A 21,833-nucleotide genomic window follows, 5' to 3' on the forward strand; every position below is an offset into this window, starting at 1 on the left:
ACAACAACATAATTAATATTTTAAAAAATGTGAACATATTTTTGAATTTCGATTAAGCGAAAAACAAAATGATACATAAGCAGAATTTTGGGAAGAAATTGAATATTTACTTGTCATATAATTTTTCTGAAAAGAAACGAGTTTTAAGGAGAATTTTGGGAAGAAATTGAATATTTACTTGTCATATAATTTTTCTGAAAAGAAACGAGTTTCAAAAGAAAAAGCTAATAATAATTATTTAATACAGTTTGATTAATGATGATAAATTTTATAAAATTTAACTTTTTTTACGGGGTAAATAATAAATATCAATTAATAACTAATTAATATATAATATAAACTTTAATTGTCATATATTATTAATATAAATTTTATATTTTTAATATATAACAATTATTAGTAAACACAATTTTAAAAATAATTATAATAAAATAAAACATTTATGATAATTAAACAGTTACAGTTGAGTGTATAAAAGTTATTTACACAATTTATATGAATTAAATCCTATAATATAATATACTACTAATTAACCGATCAAAAATTTAATACTACAATCTTATCTAAAAATAAAGGAGGGACATTGAACGGAAATTAGTCTAAGTTGGAAAGGATTTTTAAGCAGAAAAACCTTGATTTTTTTTTCTACATATAATAAATATGTATATTTTGACTGACGATCATAAATACTATAAGAGCATCAAATAATCTTCTATAAAGGTATGCGTTTCTTTTGACTCATAAAGTACGAATTTAGAAAACAGTACAATAATTAACTTGTTTGACCATTTCAGGTGTATTTTCATGTAAAATTAGGTTAATAATACAAAAATGAAATTTTATTGGTTGTTGGCTATTCATTTAAAATTTGGTGTAAGTTCAATGTCATTAAAATCTTAACATTTAAAATTTGGTACACTTTCATTCATGTTTGTAAATGAAACAAAATTGGAAGAAGAAAGATGAGTGAAGAGACTGATCATTATAAAAAGGAAATGGATTAGAGAAGAAAAATGAACAGTACACTTGGGATTCCTTATTGGAGTACTAGTGCAACCAAATTCAATAGTTTAACATTGCGGTGAAGAAACTAAAATTAGCGTCGAAAAATATAACGAAGAAGGAGAAAAAGTAGAACGACGGAGATAAGCAACGTTTTTGGTTTATCGATCAACAATTTGAAGGGCTTTGAACTCATGTACGTCAATTTGATCTTGGCCTCTTTAATTTTATTTAATATATGCTTACTTATTGCAATATGCAAATTTGTTGTGTTCTAATGGCTAAGATTAATATACTTCTCATTAACAAAAGAAAAAAAATATATACTTTTGTTTTTACGTTTTAGTCAATTATTATTATGAATTTTTATCTTTCAAAAGATTTATTTTAGTTCTTTATTTTTGTATGTTATTACATATTAGTCATGTTAAAATAATATTGGGATCTGCAAAAGAGTTAACTAACAAAACAGAAAACTAACAATTGCAAAACTAGAAAATTAAAACGGAGAATGTTCTTCATTTCAGCAGAGAACGTTTGCTGAAAATGCAGAAAACAGAAGAAAGTTAATGTTCTCCTTTCTACAGTTTTGAAAACAGTTTTTCAAATCAAAGTAAAACAAAAATAAAGAATGATAAGGGAAGAATAACATTCAGATTTACGTGTTCAGTCTCAATGAATGAAATCTACGTCACAGACAAACAAACAAGACAATTCACTATTGAGATTTGAAGGCACATTAACTTAACTAACTCTAACTACCTTTGTCATAATTAAATTGACCAAATTCAATTATATCCAACACTTAACCATAATTAACACTAGATATTTGATTTGAGGCATATCTCCACAAGTACTTTTCATTATATTTTTTAACTAAGCATAGAAGGAATTGAAGGATTTGTGACTTTTTTGAATTAATGTGCCTTACCCATGTGAAATGAGCAATTATTAATTTACATATAAAATATCACATATATCAATATTGTTCACATAATTTGAGCACACTCTTAGAGATTAAAAATGACTTAAAACCTGCAAAGTTTATCTTGTTTTCTTCTTTCTCAAATTTCTTCTTCCTCAAATTTCTTCAACATGATTTCCTAAACAAAATCTTATTCCTCAAATATCTTTTTGAATTTTTAATAAAAAAAAATCAACTTCACCACTACCAAACACTTTTTAACTCCTCTTTTCTCTTTATATCATAACCACACAAATAAATATTTGATTGGATCTCAAAATATGGAATAAATTATCATATCGTATCATAATCACACAAATAAATATTTAATTTGATTTTAAAATATAAATTATCATATGTGTCTCAATATAGTATTTCTTTAATTAACATGATATGATATTAATTATGGATACTATTTTATTTTGTTTCTCCAATTAAAATTATCATATTAAATATGAGTTGAATTAAAAACTAACAAGATATAATAAGAACAATAAATTACCTAATAACCTTTATAAAATAAAATAAAAATATAATAAAACATTAAAAAAAATCAAAAGCCGGCATTAAATTTAAAAATAAAGCATTAATAGTTAATTTTGAAAAATATGTATACTTTTATCACAAGAGTTCGATTTTGTTATATATATATAACATATCTTTATTTAGTTTATTTAACAAATAAAATAAAATAATTAAATTATTTACAATATTTTTAAAAGTTTGAAATTATTTATTTAGTAGTCTCAATGGATTTTTTAAATATAAAATCATTTTATTACTTATATAATTTTTGGGTTAAATAAGTTTTTAATCTATATTAAATTTTAAATTTCACTTTCAATATTTATAAGAATAATAATATATTTTTGTCGAAAAAATTATCCAGCAAACAATTTTAGTCATTGTTTGAATGTCAAGATATATTTTTAAATGTTTTTTTGCAAATATGGTTTTTTTTTTTGCAGATATGTTTACAACATTATAGATTCGTATTTTTAGTATTTTTTATCTTAAGTTTGTGGCATTTAAAAAATTTATATTTAATTTATCTCAAGTTAAAAAATTTTAAATTCTTAAGGAGTAACTTTTTTTTTTTTATCTCAGCAAAATAACTGTTTATAATATTCATTTTTGTGTGTTCGTAAACGAGATGATAAATTCTACAAAAAATTCAGACACAATTGCGATATCTTGAGTTCGAACTCAGATATGATGTTCAACATAACAATGTTGACATTTTGCTTAGACTTGAGAACACTTTTTATAATGTTCTAAACATACATGCAAAAAATTATTCAAAAATTTAAAAATTAAAAGACAATAAAACATGTTTTATTCCAACAAAAAGATTAAAATTGCTTATAGGTAACTTTATCTCTATTATTTATTAAATAATATTTATATCCACAATCAAAGATTAATGTAATTCTTAACAATTAAAGCTCATAATCATACAGTAATTCTTATTATACAGAGCAAAAAGCTAAAAATAAATGGATACAAATATTCTTGTTTAGAAAGCTTTATTAAAAACATAAAATTTTGTTTCGATGTGTTTTTCAATACTCATCAACATAAATATTAAATATAAAGAAAGAAGAAGAGAGATGATTTCATATATAAAATAAATAAATCTTATATTTACTAGTGTTATAATAAATATATATTAAAAACCGAAAACGACAAAGTCTAAAACACTTTTTATATTTCTAATACATAATAATAATAATAATAATAATAATAATAATAATAATAATAATAATAATAATAATAATAATAATAATAATAATAATAATAATAATATTACCTAACACTTTATGACTTTGCAGCATTTATAATAATCTAATAATAATGGAGATGTCCTTCAAGAAACATCTTTATAATTTCCATTAGAAATTTCTGAGTGCCGCATAAGAAACTTGTCTTCATTTCTGTCTGTTTGCCATAGTTGCGTTAATTAATGGGGTACTCTTCCATATAGTCTCTGAGGTATCATTTATAATTAAAAATCATTATAATTTATTTACTTAATTGTTTCTAAACTTTCCATTTTCCTCATTGAGATAAACATTTTTCATGTCTTAAAGAATATTTAGTTTTTGACTTTTTCAATATAAAACAATGCTAGGTAGATGTTTCTTGGATCATTGACTTTTAAGATTGGATTAAGAACCAAGTCTCCTTATAATAAACGATAAGAGAAAGCTAACAACTTGCAGACACACGATTTCTTGAGTAGTGATCACTTTTTTCATGCTTTATTTCTTGTAGCTATTTTTCTATAATCTTATGATTTATTTTCAAGATTCCTTAAGATTTTTCTTCTAGACATTAACACAGAACATTGTTAAAATCCTAAGAGGCTAAGGTAAATTAATCTATTACATTGTGATTTGTGCCCATCAAAATTATTTAAAAATCAAGCTTCACCACTAGTGTACTATTATTCACCTGGGAACAATTTTCAACGTAGAGTTGTGCTAAAAAGGCACTCGTTAAAAAAATCAAAAATCAAAAAATCAAAAATTTTGAGGAAAAAATTAAAGTATTATTATTTTTTAAAATATTAAATATATATTTTTTATTTCATAGTATTAGTAAGTATCTCAAAGACACATTTTAACATCACATAAAAATGCATTAATAAAACTGAAATTTTACTACCTGGGTGATCTATAAGGAGCAATACAAGGAGAGTGTGACAGACTGTTCCTTAATTGCTGAAACCATTCATTTGTCTTTTATTTTATTTCATATTGTCGTACCAATACCATTAGTCTTTTTCTAAAACTCGTGAAACTGCGTTAATCGCGTGACATTGATATTATATTAAAATTGACAATATAATTGGAAGATTGATATAAAATATTATTAAATATAAGTTAAACTTGAAATATTATTTTTTAATTTTCATAAAATGTTGTTTTTCTGAAAGACTCATATAAAATTCTGTGCCGCTGTCAACATTGTGGTCATCAATTGACAAGACAAAGTACATAGGCCGGCACTCCTATGCAAAGATAAAAATTCAATGCCCCAATTTATTAATATTACTCACATTCTGATTTTTGTTTTCTATTAACAAAAAAAAAAAAAACTTTGGTTTTTCCTTATATATAATTGAATATTATAAATAAATATTACCAGCCCTTCTCGTACAAATATTAATTAACAAAACATATATATTTCATATTAATTATTTTCTTCGACTTTATCTATAAATAAAAATAAGTCAACAAAAATATATATATTTTATTTAAATTTTAAATTAAATTCATTAATTTTTTTGACCAATTTTTCTTTATAAATAAAGTCAAAGAGTATTATTTTATATTTTCAATATAAAATTATTTATTTATATTATTTTGATTCTATTCAAAATTAATATTAATATTGATAATTATGACTAACATTCAATGATGAATAAAAATAATTTTGTAAAAGTGTTATACTTTTTCTTTATTTACAGCTTTTTTTTAATGTGAGAAATAACCTAAAGTATTATTCAATATATGACAGAGTATATCATAGCCACAGACTCAGCAGAGCTAAGGCATTGGAAATGGGAAACACGAGGAATTTAGCTGCTGCAGAATCTCTCTTTGTTATTCTTTTCTTGTTTTGTATCTGTGGTACACATGTTTCTGCTTATACAAAGTACAACACTGGTGCTGGTGTTGTTGAAGGAAAATTGAATGTTCACTTGGTTGCACACTCCCATGATGATGTTGGTTGGTTGAAGACTGTTGATCAGTACTATGTTGGCTCCAACAATATCATTCAGGTTATAATCATGTTCAATTAATTTTGTTTAAGTGCATCTTTGGATTAACAGTTAATCTCTTAAACATGCGCTGAATTATGTAATTATTGAACTTTGATATATTTTTTTCTCTCTGTTTGATTGTTTTTTTGTAGGGAGCATGTGTTGAGAATGTGTTGGACTCAGTAATTTGGTCTCTTCAGAAGGATCCCAATAGAAAATTTATTTTTGGAGAAATGGTAAATTTAACCTTAGATATATATATCCAAATACAAACATTTAAATCTAAAAATTAGTTATGTTCAAATGATGCCAAAGTCATAATCAACACATTATTACACACATGACTAAGCATTTAAATTTTTTAATTTTTTTAGACCTTTACTTAATTCAGCAAATTTAGTATTAATTTAAATTATGGATTTTGTCAAATAAATAATAGGCATTCTTCCATCGATGGTGGGTAGAACAAAGTCCTCATACACAAGAACAAGTGAGAAAGCTTGTGGATGCTGGTCAACTGGAATTCGTGTAAGTAATAGTGCGTGCTTGAATTAACGTTGACTTTTTAATTTAAATTAAATGATATTAAAAAATTTGTTACTTTAATTTAAATTAAATGATAATAAATTTAGTTAAAATTTTAAAGTGTAACTCTTGTCGGAATTACATGTATTAGATTATGATTCTGCTAAATTCGTAATTGATATCTTTTGCTTAGAATGACAATTTTTGAATGATTATTGATATTAGGTACCACCCGTAATGACAATTTTTGAATGATTATTGATATTAGACTAAATACCACCCGTGATTTCTTAACTTAATTTCAGTTAACGTATTAGTTATTTATCTTTTTTTCTTCTCGATTTGGTCCTTTATTTTAATTTTAAGTGACCATTTGATATTTTATGTTTTAAAATGTCAATAATATTATTCTTATTTTTTGCAAAAATTTAAAAAATTCATAAAAAATTTCAAACAAAACTCATAAAACTAATTATCATTCTCAATATAATGTAATTTCATCAAATTCATAACTTAAATATTTAAATAAACTCATATTTTCATCTCCAACAACATCAAATAAAGAATGACAAATATGAGTTTATTTGAAGATTTGAGTTACGAATTTGATTAAATTTATTTTATATTACAAAATATAATTAATTTTATGGATTTTGAAAAAAAAGGATAACATTGTTGATGTTTTAAAACATAAAAGAACTAATTGTCACTTTAAATTAAAATAAAGAACTAAATTAAAAAATAAATAAAAAAAAATTAAAACGTTATTTGAAATTAAGTTAAGTAATGACAAGGATATTTAGCTTTGATATTATTTGAAAATGTGAGTATTTATGTTTGTTGTGTCGGCGCAGAAATGGTGGTTGGTCTATGCATGATGAAGCCACGTGCCACTACATAGACATGATTGATCAAACAACATTGGGACATAGGTTTATAAAGAAGGAGTTTAATACAACACCTCGTGCTGGTTGGCAAATTGATCCTTTTGGACACTCTTCTGTGCAGGGTTACCTATTAGGAGCTGAGGTCCGTTCATTTACTTCAACTCCATCTTATACACTGTTATTCAAGTTATGTTTGTTAAAATTAACTAATAACTTGTGATTTATAGTAGATATTTGTTGAGTTAATTGAATGTTCGATAAAATTAATAATTTAATTAATTTTAAATTTGTAAAAAAAAAATTAATTAAAAATAAATTTGATCAATTAATGTTTAATATATTTTTATAATAGTAATTTAAAATTTATCAATCTCATATATATATTTTTATTTATTAATTTAAATTAACATAAATAAACACATTATTTAATTTAAAATATGAATTAATTTAAAATAATTTTAAATTATAATAGATAATTTTTTTTATTTATTTAACTAGTTTATTTATTTTAAATTATAATAACTAAATTATTTACTTAAACTATTATTTATTAAAATTATTTTAAATTATATAAATTATTTTAAAATTATATTTTAAATTATAATAAATAAATTATAAAAAGTAAAAAAAAAACTTTAGTTACAATAATAAGAGTAAAATTGAAAGAAAAAACGATAACCTATATACTACTTAAATTAAATTATAAAAAACAACTATAAATTAAAAAATGAATGTTAGTGAATAAAGCTTATGATTGTGGGCAAATGTTAATGTGGACCGCTTCTATAGAACTTGTCTATAATTGTTTAATTTTTTTTTTAAATATTTTATTTTTTTAAAATTATGTTGATTTTAATTACACTCTTGATATCTACTATTCTTAAAATAAAATATAAATAAAAAGTGTAATTAAAAATTATTATATCTAACTTTAATTCTAATCAAATATATCAACTTTACAACTATCAATTTTTCTTATATTTTATTTCAAAAGAAGTATAATTTAAGTTACAATTTGGCTAATCAACACTTTTAGTTATTTTATTTTATATTGTGTGACATTGTGGCTCCTTGAAGATATTTTTGTTTTTCAGTTTCAAAAAATTAATAAAAAATGGTTGTTGGATCAAGTATGACTCATTAATTCTACACATTAATTATAAATACCTAAATATTGAATAAATAACGAGGTGATTTTAATTGTAAATTTCAATTATCTTTTTTATATAGATTGAGAAAAGTACATGGTAAATTTAATGCGTCAATTTTATATGTAAATGTACTAAAATATCTTTTACATATGAATATATTTAATTTGACTTTTTATTTTTCAAGAAATTTTTTTAATATTAATAAGGAATATATTTGAAAGAAAAATCATAAATGCACTTAGTAATTTGAGAGAATGCACTTAGTAATTTGAAAGAATGCTTGTATTAAAGACAAATTTATTTTTTGAAATAATACATATAATTAATTATACATGTATTATCAATTGTCTTTCAATTTTAAATAGAAATGTGACATGAAAGTTTTTTATAATTTAAAACATTTAATCCGCTATTACTTCTATGTGCCGAACCCTCCGACAATAGTCTTACCATCATTTTGTATTAAAATATTTGGGATTTAGATGATTAATTGATATCTAAAATGTTTTTAAAGTTAGAAAGCTATTTTTTATAAATAAAAATAAATGATCAATAGAATAGTACTAGTATATGTTAGAAAGAGTCTCTTATACAGTTTGTTGCAAACGTAATTTTTAGTAAAACATAAAATTGAAAACTGTATTTTGTTTTGGCTTTGCAGCTAGGATTTGATTCTGTACACTTTGCTAGAATTGATTATCAAGACAGAGCTAAGCGTAAAGATGACAAATCTCTTGAAGTTATTTGGCGTGGCTCCAAAACATTTGGTTCTTCTGCTCAGATTTTTGCCAACACTTTTCCTATTCATTATGGTGCTCCAACGGGTTTCAACTTTGAACTCTCCAATGACATTGTTCCCTTACAGGTTCCAAATTAAAATACTACTGTTACAATTTTTTTCTCATGTTTTGTTAACAATATGACTAACATATTGCATGTCACATTTTACAAGTGCAGGATGATCCTCTTTTATTTGATACCAATGTTGAGCAACGAGTCAATGATTTTATTAATGCTTCTATTACCCAAGTAGGTTAATTCTATCCATGAATTTTGATAATACTATGGAATTTCCTCATAAGAATGATTTTAATTGTGGTGCTGAGTACTAATTTATTTTTATTCTATATTATTCAATGATTATGCACACAAATTTGTAACTGAAGTAAATTAAGAATGAAAATTGGTTCAACTGTGTAAATGTTTTTAAATTTAAATGATTAATTTTGACATGAAAAAAAGAAAGAAGAAGGTGACCTGTTTAAAACTATAAATTAAGTTAAAGAATCCTTGGGTAAATCAAGTATAAAATGCAAAGTCAAAATGTGAGTTGTTAGATTTTAATTTGACAATTCAGATCATTGATCGCGTGAAAGTCAAAAATCCAAATTTACTAGGTATGGTATCTCCAAAAACAAACAAGAATGTGAAAATTGGTTTGGTTGTACTTATTACAGGCGAACGTGACAAGGACGAACCATATCATGTGGACAATGGGTGATGATTTCTCGTACCGATTTGCAGAAACTTGGTTCAGGCAAATGGATAAATTAATTCACTATGTTAATAAGGTAGGGGTTTATACTTTATATTTATAATGCATGTGCTGATATTTCTTTTTTGTACATGTATTGATTTGTATCATGCTGAGTTCTAATACATGTTTCCTTATGTTTAATGTTCAGGATGGTAGAGTGAATGCCTTGTATTCTACTCCATCTCTTTATACCAATGCCAAAAATGCTGCAAACCAATCGTGGCCACTGAAAACCGACGACTATTTCCCGTGAGGATCTGCTATTGTTTTGTTTCTGATGCAGCTTATGATCTCTTAAACCATTATACACATTTTGATGATTTCTTATAGGTACGCTGATGGCCCAAATGCTTATTGGACCGGATTTTTCACAAGCCGACCAGCCTTAAAGCGATATGTTAGGATGCTAAGTGGATACTATTTGGTATGATATTGATGTTACATACTACAATGAAATTGAGTGTATTTTTCTTGTTTGCACTTACGCATTCTTAACAAATCCAAGGCATTTCTAACCTTTCCAATGTAGGCAGCGCGTCAACTTGAGTTTTTCGCGGGAAATAGATCAACTATATACAATACTTTTGCCCTTGGAGATGCTCTAGGAATTGCACAGCACCATGATGCTGTCTCTGGAACTGCCCAACAACATACAACTGACGATTATGCGAAGCGGCTGGCTATAGGATCCACTAAGGTGAGGAACTAGAACTTTTCCAGATGTGATACAATTCTAGATGGAAGCATGGATAAGATAAAAATGTAGAAAGAATAATAGAAATTGTATATAGAATGAGTAGTGATTACATCAAGCCTTTATATAGGCTAACAAACTAATAACTAACAACTACTGCTTACAAGCTAACGAATAACGATATCTCTAATACCTGAGTTAAATTTTGACTATATATCTTGTGTCTCGCAATTGTTTATATGCTTAATTTTCCAATAGTATTGCTTTCTTGTAGGCTGAAGCTGTTGTTAGCTCTTCTTTGGCATGTCTAACTGGTAAGAAATCAGGTGACCATTGTTCAGCACCTGCATCAGCATTTTCCCAGGTAATTTTTCAAATCAATAAAAGTAGAAAGCAAAAACAATAAAAATGTTGAATAGGTTCTATCATTCTTCCAGCTACAGATATATTTTTAGGACACACTTTTCATTTTCTGTCAGTATTATCGATGTAGATTATGTAATTGGTCTTCTATTCTTCAATTGTTTTGATCCTTAATTTTTTCTCCAATATTGCTGGATTTTGGCAGTGTCAATTACTCAATATCAGTTACTGCCCTCCAACAGAAGACAATATTCCAGAAGCTAAAGATTTGGTAATATTTTCACAATTTTTGGTTATTAAGAATGCGGGTTCAATTTTATGTGACATATGTTAATGGTTTAAATTTCTAGGTAGTGGTGGTGTATAACTCCCTTGGATGGAACCGTACCGATATTGTTAGAATACCGGTAAGAATATGTGATTCGCTTGTGGCATCATAAAATAAAGAAGTTCCAATATCATGCAGAATGTAACCATCATTTGCATCAGGTTAATGATGCTAATCTTGTGGTCAAAGATTCATCTGGCAATAACCTTGAAGTGCAATATGTGGATGTCGATAATGTTACAACAAATTTAAGAAATTTGTACGTGAAGGCGTATTTGGGGGTGTCTCCGAAACAAGCACCAAAATACTGGCTTCTGTTTCAGGTGTCTATACCTCCACTTGGATGGAGCACATACTTCATTTCTAAAGGAGCTGGAAAAAGTAAGTTCCAATTGTTTCAAGTGTGTGAGTTGTTGATTTTTACCACAGTGATTGTAAAAAAAATTAAATATAGATTTTTATTAACTGATTTGATAATTTTCAGTACTAACTATGCTTTATTGTTGTTTCCATTTGATAGGTACAAGGAGAAAAGGAGTCATGTCCCATCTAAATAGTAAGACTGGTGGGAACATCGACATCGGGCCGGGAAATTTAAAGATGTCCTTTTCTTCAATCTCTGGACAACTCAATCGGATGTATAATACCAGAACTGGAGTAAGTAATTTTTCATGATCATAGACATCACAAGAATGTTACTAATTTTGAGTTAACTTAACTGAGTTGTTTTTCACGGTAAATCGCCCAAATATAAAGAACTTTTTAAATTTTCTATTTGGACATAGACCAGAAAATAAATATAGAAATACGATTTTCAGCTATTCACTCAACGTTGATGCAATCATCAAACTTCAAATTTTCATATACAACCATCTATATTCTGTTATGCTTTATTTTTTGTCTGGTTGAGTATATATTCTACTGAACTCATTTACAAGGAATCGTTTTAATTCTATAGATATCAATGAAGATCAAGTGTGTTCAAGGCATAGTTTTGTCACTTAGGTTTAACCTTATTGCTTTCACATGAAGACACATTTCTTAGCAAATAGGAAAAAATATAACACAATTTTTAAATTTTGCAGGTTAATATACCAATTCAGCAAAGCTACTTTTGGTATGCCTCTAGTAATGGTGGTGATGATGGTTTTGATTCTAGTGATGGTCAGGTGTGTGATTTCCTTGGACATATCATTCAAATAACAAATTAAATTATTATAGTGTATGCTTCAATAGTATGATTTCTCCTGTAGGCATCCGGTGCATATATATTCCGCCCAAGTAAATCCTCTCCAAATATTGTTTCAAGATCGGTAAGTTTTCATCTTTAATCTGTTAACCTATGGCATTGGGTGGATAGCATAAGAAGTGTGATAATATAACTTCTCATACTATGTGTCTGTCCACTTTCCATTCGGCTTTTATATTTCTTAAACAATGTCAATATCTTTATAGACGCGTCTTGATTTATTTGATATATGCAGGTGTCCTTCAAAGTAATTCGTGGACCGCTAGTTGATGAGGTTCGTCAGAAGTTTAGTCCTTGGATTTACCAGGTCAGTAACTTGTACATTAAGTTACCAATGTGGATTATAATTGTGAGTGATTCAATATTGAAAATTTTCACATTACTTTAAAGTGAAAATTGAAAATTGAAAATTGAAATTTTTTAATGATACTCACTAAATACCAAAATGGAATTGCTCTATAACTTCTGTTCTGCTTACTATTTTGTAGGTTACTAGGTTGTACAAAGGCAAAGAACATGCTGAAATCGAATTCACTGTAAGTCACATTGTTTTCCCTTGTGAAAAAGAACTCTTATGTGTTGAAAATACTAGAAAAAAAATAAAGAATCTTATATCTAGTTCGGTTGTTGTAAATATAACTAATCAGGTTCTGACCCAAATTTATATATGAAGGTTGGTCCAATTCCTTCCGACGATGGAGTTGGAAAAGAGGTAATCACAAGAATGACAACAAATATGGTCACAAACAAGGAGTTTTATACTGATTCTAATGGAAGAGATTTTCTGAAACGGGTAACTTTCATACAATTTTCTTCTGTTTATTATGAAATCCTATGGGGAGAACAGACTTATATGACCTATATAAATACCGTGCAGGTTCGAGATCATAGGGAAGATTGGCCACTTCAAGTTAATCAACCTGTAGCAGGAAATTACTATCCAGTAAAGTTCTTTCACTGTATTAATACATATTCATAGTTGATTAGTATCTATAATCTTGATTAAGTTGATATACTTTTAGATTTTTTTTTTTTAAAATGGCAAAAGTTGATAATCAATTTTTCAGTTAGTAATTAGATGATGTGAAAAATATCTTATAATATATTGTTCCAATCTTAGAATATCGTAGATTAACACTTCAGGTTAATTTTCATATCTCTTGGTTATTATATATTTGTTCCCTATTTGATTAGGATTAAAAGCCTAGTTTTAGCGTAAATAATTGCAAGTGCTTAGTCTTTTGTATATGACACATCAAGCTATAGTTATAATTCAAAATTTTAATTCTGTCTCTTCCTTCTTTCTTTGTTTAAGAGACAGCGAGTTTTAAAATAACTAATTTATTTTTTCGGTTCAGATCAATCTTGGGATTTATACTAAGGATAAGAAATCTGAACTCTCAGTCTTAGTTGATCGTGCCACCGGTGGATCCAGCATCAACGACGGTGAAGTGGAGTTGATGCTTCATAGGTAGCTATCTAACAAAATGTTAATTCTCTATTTTGATATTATTGTATTGCATACAAACTATTAAATATTGATATTCAATGTTTACTACTCAAGGCGCATTCTCCAAGATGATGGCAGAGGAGTAGAGGAACCACTTGATGAAGATGTTTGCGTAACCGAAAATAGTAACTGTGAAGGACTAACAGTATGAAAATGTCACCAATTAGTTTACATTTATATGCAAATTTAGTTTGTTTCTTAGAAGACTTGGAACACAAACCATTTTTCCTCTATTATGTTTATATAGAGCATATGGTTTTTTATCCCCTTTTCATGTAATATCTCATTCTTCATGTTGTATCAGGTCAGAGGAAATTACTATGTCAGTATTGACAATGTCGGAGCTGGTTCACGCTGGCGCCGTACAACTGGTCAAGAAATTTACTCACCACTTTTATTGGCTTTTACACATGAGGTATGGCATGGAAGACTCTAGAGTTGGTACTTCATGGACTAATAATCATCACCATATGATTAAATATTACATCTTATGAGATTGTTATTTATCAGAATGCAGAAAATTGGAAGTCTTCTCATTTGACAAAAGGAACTGTCATAGATTCAAATTACAGCTTGCCACCTAATGTTGCCCTGATAACTCTTCAGGAGTTGGAAGGTGGAAGTGTTCTTCTCCGTTTGGCACATCTATATGAGGTAAATGCATGAAAATTTTCATGGTTCTAAATTGCAGTTTATGTTGCGCTTTCGCTGCAAAACTTGATATTACAACATAATGCTGTCTATGCTGCTACAATTGTGGTTGTGATGTCGTTGTAGATATCTCTAGAACCTTTACATTGCGACCACAATTGAAGTTGTAGACTACAAATGAATATTATACTATAATTAAGTTGTAATAAGTAACTAACTATTTATTGTGGGTATATTGGTTGTAATATAATTCTCTTGTGTTTTCAATGTGGTATTAGCCAAGTGAAGATGCTCAGTATTCAACATTAGCCAAAGTTGAACTGAAAAAGTTGTTCCCTACAAAAACGGTACATATTTAACATGTCTTTGTGATGCGTATACTTTCTTATAGAATAGCTTAATTTGGACTAAGTTTTCTTTTATTAATAATGAAGATAAAGGAGTTGAAGGAGGTAAGTTTATCAGCTAACCAAGAGAAGTCAGAAATGAAGAAGATGACATGGAATGTTGAAGGGGACAAAAAAGGACAAGAACCTCAACCAGTTAAGGGTGGCCCTGTCAGCACTTCAGATTTTATCGTCCAGCTCGGTCCAATGGAAATCCGTACTTTCCTATTGAAATTTTGAAAACTAGACTCAAACTAGATGCTAACTCGCGTGTTGCGCGGATATATTTTAATTTATTTAATTTAAGTGGATTTTAAAAAAATCAATATGAAGTTTTATGTCTCAGTTGTCAAATGTTTATTGATATAGTAGTATATCAATAATATATATTCAATTTTATTAATGTAATTTATAGAAGAGAAGTACAAAACAATAAAAGACACATATAAATAGTCGAAATATATTTTAGAGGTAAGCAAGAGAGACTACTCTCCATTCCAAAAAAGTTGAAGAAACTTCTCATGTTATTAAGTTCAATATTATATATTCGAAAAAGATGTATATAATTGCTAACGAATAAGTAGATGGCGGATAGAGGCGAAAATGTGAAATTCATTAATCCAGACAAAATAAACTGGCACCACAAAAATGTGAAGTTGATTAATGCAGACAAAAGTATTGAGTAGTAATGTGAAATTAATGTTGGGCAAACGTTAGGAAATAATAGTGTGACGTTATGAAATAATAATGTGGAATTAATTTAGAAAATTTTGAATAAATGTTATGAAATAATATTTAAATAGGATATATAGTATAAGATAGTGGATTGTGTAAAGAATTTTGAAAAAACTCTCTATGAAGACATGTCAGCTTTTTGGCATATATAAGAAATAGTATGAAGTGACAGCGGAATCTATTTTAAATATATAGGCTTAATTGCAGTTTTGGTCCCCTTATTTTAGCTGAATCGCGAAAGTAGTCCCTCCATTTTATTTCTCTCCAGTTTTGGTCCCTCAAACATAATTTTGATCCAAAATTTGATAAAATTTCATTTTTTTGCATTTATTTAAGTCACACCATGCCTCAAGATCTCATTTGCAACAATTGTACCTGAAATATATGATCATAAATGGTGTAGTACGACTTTAAAAAATGAAATTTCATCAAATTTTAAATCAAAATTTTGTTTGGGGACCAAAACTGAGAAGAAACAAAATAGATGGACTACTTTCGTGATTCAGCTAAAATAGGGGGACAAAAACTGCAATTAAGCCAAATATATATAATAGATGGTCATTGATGTTTTTTATTCGAGAGTTTCTTTTTTCACCACATGCTCTTTGGATGACGAAGCTATCCTTCCTTGAATAACTTTGGCTACCCAAAAATTATATATTTTTTAGGAATAAGCTAGTATAACTTTATACTTAACTATTCAAATAGTATATATTTAACTATCCAAATAAATTTATTAGTAAAAAAATGATCATTTGATTGATATATCTATTCATATTTTTTTGACATTTTCAATCTCTACTTCAATTATAAATAAAATATATTTAAGAATAAAAATTATCAAAAATCAAAATATGACTCATAAATAAAATGAATGAGATGATAAGTTTATGATTTTAATTTACAATTTAATATGTTTTTTACAAAAAAAGATTGGCTACCTCATTAAAATTAGTCAGCTTCCCACTGCAAATAAAGAGCTCAATAAATATGTAGATTCTGCAAATAATGTGGCCCATATCATCAAATAACACATTGTTGTAATGATGGTTATCATGCATCAATCTCAAAATATCAATTTCAATTTTTTTAAAATAGAAAGTCTTAAATTGATATTAGCAGAGTACAAGGTAAACAAATACACTAGGTGAGATGAGCCAAGTTAGTTGTAAACTTGTAACATTTTTAGTCAGCATGAGAAGTGGACATTAGAAAGTGAAGTGTGAGAGTTTTTATAGAAGATATGGAAAATGTGTGATGTATATGCTTGCTCTCTCTAGATACCTTTTATCCCCCTCTCATATTCTTCTACTTAGTTATTCTTAGAGAGGATCTTTTACTATTGTCATATATTGCAATAATTATAACGTTATTAGATTTTGAGAGATAAACTTTTTATTTCTAAATCTAATAATTTTTACTGCACTATATATCATTTATAGAGAATCCCATCTTATTTTTTTATTCTCCTACCACATTCTGTGTATTAATCAGTTGCTATTCTTTCTAATTCATTCACTAGGAGTTAATCATTGTTGATAGTTCAATAAAATAGTAACCCAATTCCATTATCATTTTGGTGCCATTACAGTGTATATGTGTGATGATAAAATTTCTTTGCACATTATATATGATTTCAGCTTCCAAAATAATTTTTTTAGTAAGTAGATAAAGTTTACATACGTAAAAGTTGTGTGATACCCACATCACCCATATTTATACATTTGTTTATATAGATATTTATTATACATTATAGAATTTTTTATTAATTGATGTTGAAACACAAATAATGAGTTTAAATTGTTTGAATAGTACTAAATAATAATTTTTGTATCGTCGCAATCACAAATCAAAATGGCTTAGACACATATATCATACATTTTTTTTTTCTTTCAGTAATAATAATAATAAATTATTCTCTAACCTCTACCTTTTTCACATTTTCCATTTGTGTGCACCTAATAAACTTATATTTGTGTTTGTAACCTTATGCTCGATTTTCATTATTATTATTTTTATTATATTTTGAAGTAACTGAAAGTTCGTACCGAAATCGACGCGGGAAATGTCTTTCCCTAAACGCCACGTGTCGTTTCGTCATTGATCTTCTTCTTTTTTCATTTTTCTCTCTCTCACTAGTTTCCAATTCCTCACAATCACAGTGATAATGGAAAAAGAACATGAACATGCATCCATGGCGTCTCAAAATCCTAACCGCAGAAACTCCCTTTATCCAGAGATTATAGATTCCAACCCCGAATATTCAAACCCTAACCCAACCTCTTCCTCTCTCTACCCTTCAATCGACGTCAGCGAGCTCGTCGAAAACCTCTTCCCGGAAAACACAAACCCCTCCGCTCCTCCAATCGCTGCCGAAGATGTCCTCATCAAAGTCCCCGGCGCCATCCTCCACCTCATTGATCAACAATACAGCTTCGAACTCGCCATCGGTGACCTCACAATTATTCGTCTCATGCAGGGCGAAAACACCGTCGCCATTTACGCTTGCGTCGCCGACGAGATCCAATGGCCGCTCGCTAAAGACGAAGCCGCCGTAAAGGTCGACGAATCGCATTACTTTTTTTGCTTCCGTGCCCCGAAGGAGAAGGACGATTCCGATTCGAGTGACGAGGAGGAAGGGGGAAAGCATAGCCGGCGGAAAGGTCGCCGGAAAGGAGACGACGGTTCGGATTTGCTCAGTTACGGATTGACGATTGCGTCGAAGGGTCAGGAAGGTTTGTTGAAGGAGCTTGATGAGGTTTTGAAGGAATGTAGCAATTTTTCTGTTCAGGAGGTTTCGGAGAATGCGAAGAAGAAAGGAGAGGCTTTAGATGGTTCTTTGGCGATGGAGATATCTCCAGCGGATTTGAATACAATGAAGGAGAAGAAGGAATTGATGGAGGAAATGTGTGCTGCTTATTGGACTACATTGGCTCCCAATGTGGAGGATTATAATGGAACCGCCGCGAAGCTTATCGCGGCTGGTTCAGGACAATTGGTTAAGGGAATTTTGTGGTGTGGTGATGTTACTGTTGAGAGGTTGAAATGGGGAAATGAGTTTATGAAGAAGAGGATGGGTCCACCTACACAGGCTGAGATTAGCCCCCAAACCTTAAGGCGAATCAAAAGGTGCTCCTCTTTAATTTTGGATTTTAGTATTTTTTTTTTCTTTCTTTCTTAACTCTCTAGTTTTCAGGAGAAAGAAGTCCAAGTAATTTAGTGTTTAGTCGGGAGATAAGTAAAGTCTAACCAAAAATTGTTTTAGTCAGAGTTCGAACTCAGATTTTCCTAAACAATTCACTCTTCACTGAAGTTGATTAACAACTTGAATCCAACCATTTGATTATTTTTGTTCTAGTTTAAGTGTGTTTGGGTGATCAACTTAATTTTTATTTTATAAAATTGGGTTTAGTTAAAAGAGTTGGGAGCAAAATGTTTTTGTGCTTGTAAGTAAGTTTACATCAAAATTGTGCTTGGTTTAGTTTCTACTGGCTCTGTATAGTTTTGCTTAATGTTGATACATACATGTGTCTAGCTAATGTGGTGTAAGGTTTTATAACGTTGTCGTGTCATGATCTTTGATATAATGGATAATCCCAGTCAAATATAGCTGGTGCTATCTCAATTGGGGCTGCGATGATATCAGAAACCTGATGTCACGGTTGTGGACTTTTATTTAAAACATTTATAGCTACATCACATGATGCAGTTTGAAGGCTCTAAACTGCCATTTAAAACCTTGAAAGAAAAAAAAGAAATTATGTTTTGTGATTTTTAGGTAGTTATTGTTATTTATCCTTTTTTGTGAGTATGAGCAGATATATTATATATATAACTGATATTGGTGTCCATTGGCTTGAATTTTGTATAGGGCTAAGAAAGTGACTAAAATGACAGAGAGTGTTGCCAATGGGGTCCTCACTGGAGTTGTGAAGGTCTCTGGGTTTTTCACAAGTTCAGTGGCGAATTCAAAAGCAGGGAAGAAAATTTTCAGCCTTCTACCTGGCGAAGTTGTGCTTGCATCGTTGGATGGATTCAGTATGTCAGTTATCTTAATCCCTGTCATTTAGGGGACTTATGATTTTCATGCATCACTAAATGCTGTTAGAAACTTGGAAGAAAATCCCTAGCCAAATATCCCTAGCAAATGAAAAAATAGAAAACCCTCTATCTGTCTTTACAAAGAAAACAAAATATGGAAAATATTTTGTTTTTTAAAAAAAGTAAAGAAAATAAGATAACTCTTTTAATTTTTTTGTTTCACCATGTTTTTTGGGTTTGCTAGGTTAAGATTAGTGGTTTTCAGACCCTCGGTATTTGAAAATCACATTGGATATTGACTAATTTGAGCTATGCTGGGTAGATCCAATTAAAGAACTGAAATATTTCAATAGTCACTATTTTAATCCACAAGTTTTGGATTCGATACCTTGAAGTGCATGAAGCTTCTTGCTATTTGGATCGACTACTGGCGGTAGTGGTTTGTATTCTCTCTTGGTGGTTTTGAATGACATTTTTTATGTTTCAATAGCGATCTATCAGGTTTCGGTTGCATTTCATATTAGGATAAAGAATAAATGGGAGTTAGAGTAGTTAGGACAATTTAGAGTAGTTTGTTGGTTAGATGGATATAATGTATAAACAAGAGGAACAAGTAGAGTTTGGACACTGGGAATCATTGAGGAATTATGTTTGATAGTTGGTGTTATGGCTTAGATTTTGGAGTTGAAAAGTTGTCATATTTGAATTCAATCTCATGGATGAGTTTGATCTAGCCGCTTTTGAGATAAAATGCTGAATAGATGATGCCTTTTAAGGGAATAAAATGGACATTGAATAAGGTGGAAATGAGATGAATGCTTATATGATAGCTCTTTTGTGGTTATAACTAACCCAATGTTGGTGGTGGAAGATTTTATGCCCGCATAATGTTCATAAATGGAAACAATTTGGATCCTATGCTTTTTTGGCTCTTTTCCTAAAGGATGATGGTTATTCTGTTCCAGCCCCAGGGGATGGATACATTATCTTTTTTGCCTTTTTGGCGTGAATTATGGAAACTTTCTTCTGCTTCTTCATAATTGAATTTTATGATTGTTAAAATACCTTGAACTAATATTATTTGATAGAAATATTTATCTCATGATGTATGAACCGTAGAAAATTTAAAATGTAACAATTATTTCATGCTCATGTGCTATTATTCTCAACAGCTCAGATCACTTTGTAAAGTGATTCTTGTAGTTGATGTTTAACTGTCTAAGAAAAAGCAAGAGTTGCCAGAAGAATCTATATCTTAATATGATCATGGAAACTTCATTAAGACCATGCAAGATCAGCAGAAATTTTTGAACTGTCATTATGGTCATGGAAACTTCATGAAATATTTTTTTGGTGACTGATACGAATAAAAATAAGTTTGGGAATGTATATGTGAGAAGGAATAAATAGTTAGTTAGTTAGTTAGTTAGTTTTCTTTTGAGCTTAGCTGTCATTCTGTTAGAAATTGGAGCCAAAACAGATTACTATAAATAGCAATCTGTTAGGAGCAGTTAGGAGGTTAGGAAGAAATAGAATTGGTTGGACTGATTCATAGGGAATCAGGAATTTTCTTCTCTAAGCTTGTAACATGTTCTTGATTGCGAAATAATACATTCAATTCAGAAACACCTTGATTCTTAATAGCATTCTTCTATTCTATCCCTAATTCCTCTTCTCTGAGTTACCAGTTGTAACACTGGTATCAGAGACACCGATTCTGGTGTCCTGTGATCGGTTGTTTCCGCTGCGATTGCGTATGGTTTTGACGAGAAACATGGCTCGTTCTACGGATGATTGGAATTTAGAGAGAGAAGAAATACGCACGAGGCTTGACCTAAATGAAGCGAGGACGAAGAAAACCGAAGAATTGCTTGCTGCAATCGCAAGCAAGTTAGGAGTACGATCTGATGACGATCATGGCGATGGAGGCAGTGAGATCGGAGATCGTGAATGCATCAGGGAGAAAGGGCAAAATCGTTGGCGGAAATTGGAAATCCCAATTTTTTCCGGTGAGGACGCTTTTGGTTGGACACGCAAGCTA

The 21,833-nt window shown here is 29.0% G+C and overlaps 2 protein-coding genes across 3 annotated transcripts in view; both read left to right on the top strand.

Moving 5' to 3' along the window:
* The first annotated feature begins 985 nt into the window (after positions 1-985).
* Positions 986-15,424, top strand: LOC101497797 (alpha-mannosidase). Its single transcript, XM_004509317.4, has 28 exons — positions 986-1,198; positions 5,489-5,753; positions 5,888-5,971; positions 6,175-6,263; positions 7,115-7,289; positions 8,960-9,163; positions 9,256-9,327; positions 9,756-9,869; positions 9,984-10,084; positions 10,166-10,259; positions 10,365-10,532; positions 10,804-10,893; positions 11,098-11,163; positions 11,243-11,299; positions 11,382-11,601; positions 11,741-11,877; positions 12,306-12,389; positions 12,474-12,533; positions 12,705-12,776; positions 12,958-13,005; positions 13,143-13,262; positions 13,347-13,412; positions 13,828-13,940; positions 14,034-14,124; positions 14,284-14,394; positions 14,490-14,633; positions 14,909-14,977; positions 15,065-15,424. Exons 2-28 carry the CDS (start codon positions 5,532-5,534, stop codon positions 15,254-15,256), a joined length of 3,063 nt encoding a protein of 1,020 aa, XP_004509374.1. The 5' UTR covers positions 986-1,198; positions 5,489-5,531; the 3' UTR covers positions 15,257-15,424.
* Positions 15,425-17,875: 2,451 nt separating this feature from the next.
* The window catches only part of LOC101497465 (protein EARLY-RESPONSIVE TO DEHYDRATION 7, chloroplastic), a 9,238-nt gene continuing 5,280 nt past the window's right edge, over positions 17,876-21,833 (top strand). The window contains exons 1-2 of one of the 2 annotated variants that reach the window (XR_003474016.2): positions 17,876-18,880; positions 19,623-19,793. Coding sequence is in view for 1 of the 2 variants with exons in the window: in XM_004509316.4 (XP_004509373.1) it covers positions 17,919-18,880; positions 19,623-19,789 (1,129 nt within the window). In the remaining variant the exon portion in view is untranslated. The remainder of the gene's footprint in view (positions 18,881-19,622; positions 19,794-21,833) is intronic. The other variant, XM_004509316.4, reaches the window with a different exon arrangement.

The sequence above is a fragment of the Cicer arietinum genome, chromosome 7, assembly GCF_000331145.2.
Source record: "Cicer arietinum cultivar CDC Frontier isolate Library 1 chromosome 7, Cicar.CDCFrontier_v2.0, whole genome shotgun sequence".
NCBI classification, from domain to species: Eukaryota; Viridiplantae; Streptophyta; class Magnoliopsida; order Fabales; family Fabaceae; genus Cicer; species Cicer arietinum.

What these genes read in the sequence shown, in the direction of transcription:
- LOC101497797 (XM_004509317.4), top strand. Translation starts at nt 5,532, where the DNA reads ATGGGAAACACGAGGAATTTAGCTGCTGCAGAATCTCTCTTTGTTATT. An exon ending in TTAGTCCTTGGATTTACCAG is followed by an intron (nt 12,777 to 12,957) that starts GTCAGTAACTTG and finishes ACTATTTTGTAG; the next exon opens with GTTACTAGGTTGTACAAAGG. An exon ending in GTTTGGCACATCTATATGAG is followed by an intron (nt 14,634 to 14,908) that starts GTAAATGCATGA and finishes ATGTGGTATTAG; the next exon opens with CCAAGTGAAGATGCTCAGTA.